This window comes from Montipora foliosa, chromosome 11 (genome assembly GCF_036669935.1).
Source record: "Montipora foliosa isolate CH-2021 chromosome 11, ASM3666993v2, whole genome shotgun sequence".
NCBI classification, from domain to species: Eukaryota; Metazoa; Cnidaria; class Anthozoa; order Scleractinia; family Acroporidae; genus Montipora; species Montipora foliosa.
Window position 1 is genome coordinate 36368605 of NC_090879.1, and position 12500 is coordinate 36381104.

The window sequence follows — 12500 nt, forward strand, 5'->3', positions numbered from 1 at the left end:
GTTTTTCCATAAATTCGAATTTTGTGTGATTTCTGTCAAGCCACTGTCCAGTTGATTGATGTTTTGACAAGCCTTTGTTTCATTAACCAATCAAATAATTTTAAACATTCTTACAAGCGCTCTGATTGGTCCAAATTAGCGTGCTTTATCAGAGTATAAAGCACTGTGCTGACGACACCTCAGTTCGCCACAAGCAGCGCTCGCTTTGAAAATAAAGTAGAATTTTTGAAGAAAATTACTTGTTCTTTATCATAAAACAAATAAAAAAGCCTTGACTGTGCTCTGTTCTGTTGTAAAGCACTTAGGAAGCGGCTAGAGCACTCAAGAAGTAGGAAGAAACACTCGCCTATCGGCTTGTGTTTCCCCCTACACTTCTTTCGTGCTCTAGCCGCTTCCTGTGTGCTTTACAACAGAACAGAGCACAGTCAAGGCTTCTATATTTGTTAAATAAATTGAGCTTTCAAGCCAACTGAGAAGTGGTCATTTTGGGAGGATGTAGAAGACGTGGATATGATGAGTGTCAAGGGTGGAATTAGTAAATACTGAGTTTGTACCAGAGTTCAAATACGGTTTTTAAAAGAAGTCACAAGAGTGTTCATTAAGGGAACCCTAACTAGTGGTGGGAATCAGTTGAGATTTCACATTCGATCATCAGAAATAATCAGATTGCCCCGACCGATCGATCATCGACTATAATCGGAAAAATCTACCAATAAGCATTCCACATATTTTTCATCTAAATAGAAGTCAAAGTGGGCCCTTCCTTCACTTGATGAAAACCAAAATATTCCCACACTTTTGACCTGGCGTTTCCAGGATAGCGAAAGATCTCCAACTCGTCCATTTTAGCCGCCATGTTGGACTTGTCAGCAACATGTAAGCGAGGCATGTCTGAGAGAGGACACTGGAAATTGGGGAGAGATTTGGGAGAGCAAAACAAACATTTTCAAGCCAAAACGAATAGCTCATCTTGGATCAGAGGTGACATTATCTTCCTCTGGTGATTTGTAAATTCATTTGAGATCTATTTCAAAACTTATTTTGGACGATAGTGATACTACAAATGCAAAACAGTGAGCTTGTAATTTATGTTTTGGTTCAGTTGTTTACGAAATACAAAGCGGCTTAGCATGCCACATCTTTCAAATAAGCGTGAGGTATTTGAAGTGACAACAACACAGCGAACAGGGTACCGCCAGGTAAACGCAGTCAATCTTAGATTATATCTGCTGTTGTGACTTAGAAGTTAGAGTCCATGAAAAAAGACAACTCACACAAGAGTTGACAATACTTTTATTTGTCCCCAATAAATTTTATTTGTCCCCAATAAATTTTTAATTTTTCGGCGACAATCGATTATGAAAAAAGCAAAATCGATTGTCGCGTCGCTTGAACTTTTTGATCAACTTTCGATTATAATCGATCATCGGCCCACCACTAACCTTAACTGTACAATAATAACAAAAATGAAAGAATGTGAATACCAAGTAGTCCAAATAAGGACTGAGGAAAGTAAAAACCCTTATACCGAAGAAGCAATCCATTGACCCAAGGCCCTAAATTCCTTGCAACAATGGGAAAATTTAATAATAATTTTTGAGTTTTTAAAAGAAAAGCTCATTTCCTCAAATTTTATGCCACCCAGAGAGCCACAATGTTCAAACGTTTGCCCTAACGTCAGAGACGTTCACACACAAAAGAAACTGTCATAGCCATTAATTCCTTACATCTAGTTATTCAAGTGAAGTAAGAATGATCATTGATGGGAATATCTACCAATAAAAACAGTTTCAACAGATTTCACTAAAAATATTTTTGTCACGGTTGGACTACACTTGGTACAACTCGAGCACTTAAGACCTGAAAACTACATGTACATGTATAGTAAAGGGTTTCAGACCACTTTTAAAGAAAATTGGTATTGCTGGGAATTGATGGCCTTCCACTGATGTTGCTATGGTAACCTCATAAAAGAAGGGTTTAACTATAAAAGAACAAAAACATAGCATACTTGATCTCTTCGTCTTTTTTTGAGGTTATGTCTCCGAGACAACTGCTTGTAATGCTCCTTCTTTTTTGTCTGATAGTAAAACAGGATGCAGTCTGCAACACTCTGACAAAAAATAAAAATAGGCACGCATTGCGTACGTGTGGTTGGGCAGTAATATGACACAGTGCTTTATTCCATAACTATCAACTCAGCTGCATTTTGTTTTCCTGAAGATACAAGTTGTCCTTGCATAATATGTAGCTCTAATAGTGCACAATATTGCTTTGGTATTGTAAAATTAATCATTATAGTGCTATGGTAGATGTCTTGGGTAAATAGCCTCTGAGAAAACATGTAGTTACTAGTAAAATACCAAACCCAGAAAGATCGAAGAAAATGCATGTAGAAGGGAATTGAGAAATATTGGCTTCGACCCAGGCATAAAGTTTGCTTCAACTTCCTTTTCACAGCAAGTTTATGAGCCTCTGACTGGAAATATCGACAATAAGGCGACAGCTGCAAAACTTCAAATTTTATTTTATTTTGCCCAAGGGAGCCCTTTGGTGAAACTTTTTCAAAAATTATACAAAAAAGCTCTGGTGCGCTTTGTTTTTTCCAAAAAAAAAAAAGTTCAAAATTCGCCCAGATAGCCGCTGGTCCCTTGGAAAAACAACGATAAAATCTGAAAATTTGGTAATTTGGCATGCAAGAACTTGTGCATTTGCGATATATTTTGTCTTTTGGTAAAAGGTCCTTTTATCTTTTCAAAAAAACAAAATTCATGTAATGTTGTTTCGTTCAAGTCAGCATAATGACCCGTTGAAATAATGTACTTTCTACCTTTTAGGCAGATGTAAAATAATGGTCAACTTAAAAGTGTACAAAAACCTTCGCATATAAATTCACACATCATTTTGTGCAACGGGTTAAAGCTTTATCCTTGTAGTTTATCGCCACTAATTGTCTTTTTTTGCCTGACAAAAGCAGCGTGTCAGGGTTGAAAAGAGTTGTTTTGACTAAAAATCCAATGAAAACCGCTGAACAGATGTCATGCAAGAGCCAATGTTTCAGTCATAGCCACTGTTTCAGAATGCATCTCTTTTGTGCAGAGAACTTCACTGACTTTCTAAATACGTTTTAACTAGCGTGCAAGACCGCCACACATCATTTCATCTTACAGAACTACAGCTGTAGTCAAACACATAATAATGACAGCAGGCGTCTATCGAGGTAATGTCACAGGTAAATAAATTGACATTATCTTATTTGATGCGATAGTTTAAATAGAGTCATTTGGTAATGATGTTGAGAAAAGAATTCTAAAACAACAATCCACTCCAGCACTTTCGATATGAACGGTAGATTGGAAATTAGTCTGTAGTTGGCTAGTATCTCTGGATCGAGATTAGGTTTCTTGATGATAGGTTTGTCACAACTGGTCTTAAAGGCCGATGGAAATATGCCAGATGACAAAGAGATGTTCATTATGTCAACAATTGGATCAAGGATCACATCCAAGCATTCTTTCAGAATTACTGTGGGTAAAGGATCCAACGAACATGATTTAGTTGATGACTCTTTAATCACAGATTCCACTTGAGATGCTGATACTAAATCAAATTTGGACAATGATGAAAGACAAGACTTCCCAGTCAGTTCAACAGAGAGTTCAACAGAAGCGTCAGTAGAGCATGATGCTGCCAGCTTAATAGATGAGCAGCATATCAGATATTAAGCTGATAAGAACAGATACTACACTTGATCTTAGCCAAAAGGCCGAGAAGCTTTGTCAATGGGGAGGGAGGGGGAGGGTAGTTTAGGAATCAAAAGGGACTTTAAGCAAATCGCTACAGCTGGCGCTGATACGGCTGCTGGAAGTAAATTTCCCCCAAAATGAGACACTGAGCATGTACGTCGGTTGCATCCGGCTGTAGAATGAAATCTGACCACGTCAGTCGGGATGTTTTGCTGTAGTGGCTACTACGCCGGGTTTATTTCACTTTTCTGGCCCTTTTCAATGGACATATCGGCATTTTAAGAATTCCCTTGGATACTATAAGGCCAAGATTGTGCCAAGGTTGCCTCTCAGAAGCTTGTAAATCCATGTCATGAATTTACGATACGTTTTGGCAAAGGTGTTGGAATGGCGAAGTGAGTCAAGTGTTCAGCATGAGGTTGTTTTTCTTCGGTTAAGTTTGCTTTGAGGATTTAGTGAAGCTGTTTTATATCTGGATACTATATGATGCTGTTTTTGCTCCCTTGAGCATTGATATATTTGTGTTCTTCACTCGATATTCTTTGAGATATTTTTCTCTGAAATTATATATTTCATCCATCAAATTGTTGTTATAGTACAAACTGTATGGCATTTGCTTTTGCTCAGAAATAATCTGTTCGTCCTAGCAAGGTGAACAACGGCCATCGTCCTTTGAGCAAAGCCCTTTGGTTGAGAGAAACTAAATAAAAGAGTTTAAAACTCCCTAGCTCATGTTTCTTTGTATTTTGCTTTGCTAAACTTACAATTTAGCAGAATAATTATAATAAATAATAATTTAATATCTTATATTGCGCGAGTTACATAGAAGATGCTCACTCGGTAAAGAGGGCAAAGAATTCCATAGTTCTGGTCCAGCCACAGAAAACGAGTGGTCACCAAGGGTGGATAGAGTTGTTAGTGTAGTTCGCTGGAGTAGAAATCTATCGTCATTTGTTCTTAAAGAGTATCTGGAAGGAATCTTGTGCTTTAAAAGTTCAGATATGTAATCAGGGGCTTGTCCATTTAACGCTTTGTAGCAGAGAAGTAGAATCTTGAATTGAATTCTGTGTTTAATAGGTAACCAGTGTAGGTTGAATGATGAGGGAGAAATATGATCAAAGCGTTTGACATTGCAGATGATCCTTGCGGCAGCATTCTGCACGCAAGTTTCTGTAGTTGGTATGCAGGTAGTCCATACAAGAGGCTGTTGCAATAATCGAGCCGAGCTCTCACAAACACATTAATTAAAGTCTGGATACAATCAGGGCCAAGGAATTTCCTAATTTTCCTAATATTATAATTATAAGTGATAAAAGGCGGTCTGGCAGATCTTATTAATGTTTGTCCATCTTTAGCTGATTATCCAGCCAACAGCCAAGGTTCTTAACTTCACTGCTAGGAGCAACTGTATAATCGTCTACCGTCAAGGAGTCGATGTTGACCTTTGCGAGTTGCTGTCTTGTTCCAATAATGACAAACTCTGTTTTGCCGTCATTCAGTTTCAACCTCTCTGATAGCATCCATTCCCTTATGTCCGCAACGCAGCTTTCTATGGCCTGAACAGCGGCCAGTTGTTCATCATCAAAGTTGGCATTAAAGGACATGTACAATTGCGTGTATTCATCTTGAATACAAGACGAATATGGAAGAGATCACTCAGAAGATAAAACGTAGGCGCTGGAAACTGATTGGGCATGTGCTGAGGAAAAGTGTATATGAGAACACAAGGATAGCCTTAACATGGACCCCAGAAGGAAGATGTAGGAGAGGTAGGCCGAAGGAGACATGGCGAAGAACGGCAGAGAGAGAACAAGGTGAACTTGGGTTCAAAGGTTGGACAGAAGCCGGTTGTTGTGCGAAAGACCGAGAAGCTTGGAGAGAGAGAACGCAAGGCCCTATTTCTCTCAGAGGGAAAAGGAAAAGATGATGATGATGATGATGACAATTGTGTGTAGCCGGCGTATGCGTGCACATTAGGTAGATGGCGCTCAATGACCTTAAACAGCTTGCTGGTATAGAGGATAAACAGGAGAGGTCCAAGGCAAGATCCTTGAGGTACACCATACTTTGTCCCAAATTTATTGGAAGTTGCATCATTGATCGAGACAGAAAAGGACCGGTTGTGCAGATAACTTTCAAACCAGGAATAGGCGTACTCTGAAATACGTCAGTGTGAAGACGAATGAGCAAAATAGAGTTATCGACTCTGTGGAAGGCTGCGCTGAGGTCAAGCAGTACAAGAAGGGGGGCGCGCTTCTGATTCATATTAAGTAGCATGTCGTTTTTAACACGAAGCAGGCCAGTTTGTGTGCTGTGGAATCTACAGTATGAGGACTGGGCTTTAGGATAGAGTGCATACGCAGTCAAGTGATCATGGGTTTGACTGAACACTGCTTGCTCTACCAGCTTCGAGAACACTGAGACATACTCTCCCCAGACCTTTTCAGTCATGGCAGCAGTAGTAGCACCAGCCGTAATGATTTGCTCAAACTCCCTAACGAGTTAACAACTCCTACATTCACTCAAACCAAGCAAAGTAAACCAAATTATGCACAGTAATACTATATTTCCTAACTGGACTCATTAGGCAGGGCTCAAAGTTAACGACCAAATTTTGGTTGTGCACATAAAAAATCATGTGTGATCGCACTTGTGTGCCTTAAAAGCTCAAATATGGCACAACTGAATTACCTCTCTGCTTTCTCACCGGACTATACGTGGGTACTCCGAGTGGTACGTCACGAAACAGAAGCTTCAATCAACAGAGATAAAGAGATACAGTGTATATAGAAAAACGGACCCTAAATAATAAAGTTACATTATTTTCTTTTCATCGGTGTGTGCTCATTTGTAGTCAGTTTTCTCAACGAATTCCCCCAACGCCATTTTTCCTGTTGATGTTTCATTCCACCCCATAATCTTCTGTTTTGTTAAAACTCCGCTGGCTCATGCAAATGAAGACTACAAATGAAGCACATGCTTATTGCGCATGTCAAAGGTTTGTGATAGTGAAAGGCCAAGAGAGGGTCAACAATATGAGCCTTTTTTTTTTCAAGGAAGAAATTTGTTTAAAAAGTGAAGTATATACCAGTTAAGTCATCAAGCTTGTATTGTCTTGTATTCAATAAGTTTGTGTTAAAGAGCCAGATACCAAATCAGTCTGTGATAAAGCTAAAGAGGCTATAAGAATCCTCACGTGATCTTTCATGTTTTGTAGGCTCACTTAACAACAGCGGAATTACTGTAAAGGAATGCGCGAAGCACAGCATGCTCAAGTCACAGTCAGCAAACATATCGTGGGGAATGCGGTTTGAAGAGTCCTGTCCAAGGACGACAGTTGGACAAAAGCGAGTTTCGACCCATGGCAGAGGTCTCTTTTCCCGTACAATGCAAAAAGAAAAGAGACCTCCTCGCACGGAAATTCAGTTCAATGGGTGCAAGATTTTTAAACGTGTGACACTTCTCAAGCATTTACAGAGTTGAGCTACGTTTACAGCAAGGACTGCTTTTTATTGGTAGCAGTAAATCGAAATCAGCAACGCAGCAAAAACTATTTCCAGAAGTTTTGGCCAGACAGGAAATGGCCCGGCGCAAAGAGCTTCAGCGAGAGCTTGACGTCAAATTCAACTTTGCTTATACAATAACGAAAGAACAACTCCCATTCACAAAGTACCGGCCGCTGCTTTTGCTTTATAAAATGAATGGAGTTGAGATCCGTCCAACCTAGGACAACGACGTCAACATTTTACGTAGATACTAGTTTGAACCATAAGAAACTCAGATCAAATTTTATGTATGACGTAGTCCTGTGCTCATATCTTTCTTTGGTGATCTCACACTGAAATTTTGGCACTGGAACAACTCCAACGTCATCATGTTTTAACCGCTTTTGGTAAACTTAGATCCTTGAAAGAAAACTTGCAAACTAGCAAATCAATGAGTGTTTTTTTTTTCAGTACCAGAACTCAGATTCTTCCTCGTCAAGTTTACGAAAGAGATCCACTCATATTCTTTTGATAGCTTTTGGCCTTGAATCACCATAAAACGGCATTTCATGGATAGAAAATTCATTTTCTTTGTCTTTTGCGTTGTTGCAGCCGGATACAACGCATCAACGATCTGTATTAAGCCTAGTCTCCCACACAGCTCTCTTAGGAATTCGTCACACATTCCTCTCCCACATAGACCAATCACAACGCACTTCCAGATTCTGGAAGTGCAATCTACAACCTGAGAAAACTGCAAGACGTTGGGCTTCGTGTGTTGGGCATTTACATGTAAAATCGCTGAGTTAATTCTAATGTCAAAGAGAAACTGGAGCGTATAAATTCCATGCTTTCGATTAGATGTTTGCGGTAAAAATGAGTATGGTATAATTTGTATGGTTGAAACATCCTGTGCGATTCAAATTTATTTGTCATTTATATCATACATTGTATTTTATTTGTACATTTCTTTCCGTGCTATTTCTCACAAATCAGTGGAGTCGTTTCATTTGAATAACCTCATTTCTTGTACATGTAGTCCTTCGGTTGAACTGATTTAAGGTTTGCTTTATTTTTCAAATTGAAGAAACACTGAGCACGAACGATTGGTTCGCAACACAACAACATTAAATCAATTTTTAGAGACGGACATCGCCAAAAGCAGCCTGAAAAATTTCTTCTAGGTTTCTTTTTGCCACTGTCCTAGTTGCGTTCATTGCACTTGAAGGTAATGGTTCTCGTGCAGTTCAAATACACTCGCAGTAGTAAATCTTTGTATCCGTATTTATTTATTTCCGGGGCGCTTTCAATTTTACTTGAAGATGAAACGACACCATACCCTGGCCTTGCTAAGTACTCACATTTAGACTTGCAAGAGTGCAAATGCATAACCCACCGAGGAAACAAAATTAATGTTTCTGATTTTGAAACGGCTCCGTCTCTTTCATGATTCATCCAAAGAAGATCTAGAAGTTGGCGTATTGACCCTTGCAGGGAAGATCTACAAGGCGCTGATTGGTTTAAGTAACCCACACATGATTTCCAGATGAAAGTTTCTTAACAAAGGGAAAGGAATGTGTGGCTCGTTTCAGACGCTCATGGGAAAGGAACGTGTGACAAATTCCTAAGAGAGTCTGCGTGGGAGGCTCTTTTAAGCCTTCAAATGAAAATATCTCAAAGGAATGACCAAGAGATATAAACAAGCGTTCCCGAGATGATGTCACAATCATCTCCAGTCCCCCTTCTGTACCCCGCCGGAAGTGAAATGCTGCGTCTTTTAATGGATTAAACTATGGAAAGAAAACTCGAAATCCCAAAACAATTTTTGCAGTTCTTATCAGGACAATGGGTACAGAGTGTCAAGTATTTATGAGTCAATGAGTCAACGAGTTAGTGCAGTTAATTAAACCATAAAATGAAAGCTAAAATTTCAGAGAGTGCTTAGGCCTAATCACTGAAACGAGGGCTTAGGCTTAATCAACAAATTATTGCTATATTGACTGTGAGTCTCATTGACTCATGACTCATTGACTCATTGACTCATTGACTCATTTGACTCTTAAAACATGCATTCTCATGGGTACATTCAATCAAGCAAACGAAAAAAAATCTGTCACATACTCTTTAGGAATAACAGTTTGACTAGTTTACAGTATTTATTTTTGCACCAGTGCAAAATATTTTGTACTACACTCAGTCTGTACACAGTAGTTCAGAAATAAATTGTGCCACAAGTCAAAATTGAACTCTGTACAACATACTGATACTTACTTTTGCAGGGAGAAATGATGAAATCAAATCAAAGTCTTTGGGATTGTGGATGAACCTGTAAAAGTTACAAGGAATTTTATTAAGACAAGACAAACTAGTGAAGGAAGTAGTATCAGATGCATCACTAATACTTCTCTGTAAGATAATAATTATCACATTTTTAACGGCAATGATTTTGTGTGTGGCTTGTGAATATCTTGAACACAGATTGCAACTTTAAGCCCTTCTTGCAAATACTGCTTATCCAAAATTGTGAACTTTCGATTTCTTACAATTTTCCATCACTGGTTCTCATCCCTGGCTTTGATTTCCATCACTGGTCAGTGATTTTTGCATAAAGGAGAGTGTTTTTTATCGAAAGAGCTGTTGTGACAAGGGAGTTGAGGTGGACATAATGGTTTTAAACAATGCGCCTTACAACCACATGAAGCTGACTATGACCTGAAAACCCTACACATACAAAATTAAAATGAAACCATAAGGAAGCACTGACTATTTATCTTACTTGTCTTTAAATATGTGCCTTTCTTTCTCACTCCATATGTTCTTGTGTTTTCTTTCATTAATAATAGCTAATGGGTCACGTACCAGGCCTTCAAAAAAGATAAAAAGGAGCTCGAGTCTAAAGTGGGTAAGCAGCATCAAAATTAAAGTGTATATGACAGGTTCTTTTCTATTTGCTCGATAAAATCTCCACAATGTACTGATAAGTATGGAAAAAAATATTCTATGGCGATTTTTCTTCCCTGTGTTTTGATGTACCAAAAACGTGAAATTTCACTTCCAGTGGGGTAGAAAACCGCGATATCGAACGCAGGAGACTGGGAATGGTTGTGACGTCATTTCAGGACATTTAGTTTCGCGGAAAACAGATGTTTCAGTCATTTTCTTATTTGTGTGACAGTGTGTGGACTATTGTTGGAGTTATCCCCAACCTTTTTGGATAAAAACAGCATAAATAGATGAAAAGCTGCGAAAGCTTGAATTTAAGCGACTGTAAACAAGAACAATTATTTTTGACACCAATATGGAACAGTCAGACGCCGAATCAATCGGATCGTGGGTGCATATGTGCAAAACAGAGCTTGACGAAGATCATGAAGAACTCTACCTTAAGATCCAGAAGGACCCTATATGGAGGAGCCCATGGCAAACGATGAATGGTTAGCACAATACACCCGACAAGTGGAACAGAATGAAAGGAGAAATCAGGAGTTGCAAAATCGCTTTGACAAGATCATTGAACCCGCGAGTTGGTAAGTGTTCGCTCTAATAGACCCTTTCGGCAAAACGGTGCATGCTGGGTAATCACGATAAAATACATGATGAGCTTACAGACTTTGGAGGGCGAGTGACCGACTTTCCTCTTCCCATCCTAAAATAAAACTAAAGTTGTCCAACGCTCCGATCCAGAAAATCTTCGAAAGTCATATCTTCCATCTGAGAGAAAAAAGATAACTCAAAAAGTGATAAAATCGACTCTAGAAGAAATGTTTTGACGCAAACAATGAAGCGTCAATTGTGACTGCCCGCACTTGGGCATGTTCATGACAAATTTTCTCCATTTCACAGACTTGAATAGCTTCTACACAACTTGTACTGATAAATAAGCATGGAATCAAACACTCGCCATGACTTCGAGAAAACTTTATGAAAAACGGTGAATTCTCGTTCACAAACCATCACAATAAAACTTTGGCGGGGGTTGCAGCTGTCCTCTGTAAGTATATGGTTGGGTGGGTATAGCAGGTTCACATCAGCTGAATAGCTGCCAAAACTTCAACCTGCTCAAACATATAAAATAAAAAACTCTCCCTCCGAAGTCTGTAAGCTCATCATGTACTTTATCCTGATTACCCATCATGCAACCACCAAGGGTCTATTTCTCACCTTGACGACAAACCTCAATTACACTTTGCCAATAGAATGAAAAGATAAACGGTGTATTTGTTTACCTATATTACCACGTTCCTTTGTTTTATTTTTTAGGTGCTCATGTGACAATTTGGCTCTAGATCGGCTGCAAAATCCAGGATTGCTTTGCTGCAAGGAAATCGACAAGTGTGGTGTCGAATCACTTGGGAGTATGGCTGTTCTGAAGGAGGTGGAAATCAGCCCGGAATGTATTACATTGCATCCAGGTTTCGGGGTCGTTTGTCTTAAGGTTACTGTGTACCTTCAGATCGGCAATTTTCTTCAAATTTGGATTTTTCGGTTAAAGTAATAATCGAATGGGATATCTAATGTAAAAAAGAAATTATTCAAAAACATTAAATATTGGCGGCGAAATGGCGGTTTTACATCTTGGTCGGAAGTAAAAATTATTACCCGCTTGATTGAGTCTTAGCGTTTTTTTCTCAAATCAATTTTTTCACTTGAAGGGGGGGGGGGGGGGGGGCGCAGTACAAAGATATAAAACTCAGAGGGAATGTGTCCGATTGCCCCCAAATTTTGACAGTGCCTAGATTAACATATGGATTTTATTTTTCTCTGAGAGTGATTTTTTACGAACACTTCACATTTTCTTTTTTTCTACTATTTCGAATTACACTGTAATACATCGAAAGCGGTTCAGCATTGTCTGTACTCTTATCGACAACGATATTCGTCATCACAGTGGTCAAAATGGCATTCCTCAGGGTTTTGCAGCCGATCTTGAGCAAAATTGCCACATGAGCACCTACGAAATAAAACAAAGGAATGCGATACTATATGTAAATGAATACACCTTTCATATATTCATTCTATCGGCAAAGTGTAATTGAGGTTTGTTGTAGAGGTGAGAAATAGAGCAAACACTTACCAACTCGCGGTTCAATGATCCTGTCAAAGCAATTTTGCAACTCCTGGTTTACCGGTAACTTTAAGTTTAAGTTTAATTTATTCGCCACAATTCACGGAGTGGCAGGGGAGAGGAACAGACCTTTCGTCCCTATTGTCACCTAATCCCTATATCCACTGACCAGACCACAACACCAGGAACTCCATGCCCTACTCT

General features: G+C 39.0%; 1 protein-coding gene and 1 pseudogene across 2 annotated transcripts in view; both read right to left on the reverse strand.

Annotated features, from left to right (window-relative positions):
* The window catches only part of LOC137976469 (serine-rich adhesin for platelets-like), a 134018-nt gene that overhangs the window by 62647 nt on the left and 58871 nt on the right, over nucleotides 1-12500 (reverse strand). For both annotated transcript variants that reach the window (XM_068823831.1, XM_068823830.1), the window contains 3 exons: nucleotides 10008-10095; nucleotides 9503-9557; nucleotides 2012-2113 (listed from right to left, as the gene is read on the reverse strand). In XM_068823831.1, the coding sequence (XP_068679932.1) occupies nucleotides 2012-2113; nucleotides 9503-9557; nucleotides 10008-10095 (245 nt within the window). The remainder of the gene's footprint in view (nucleotides 1-2011; nucleotides 2114-9502; nucleotides 9558-10007; nucleotides 10096-12500) is intronic.
* Nucleotides 3573-3778, reverse strand: LOC137978131 (U2 spliceosomal RNA; annotated as a pseudogene).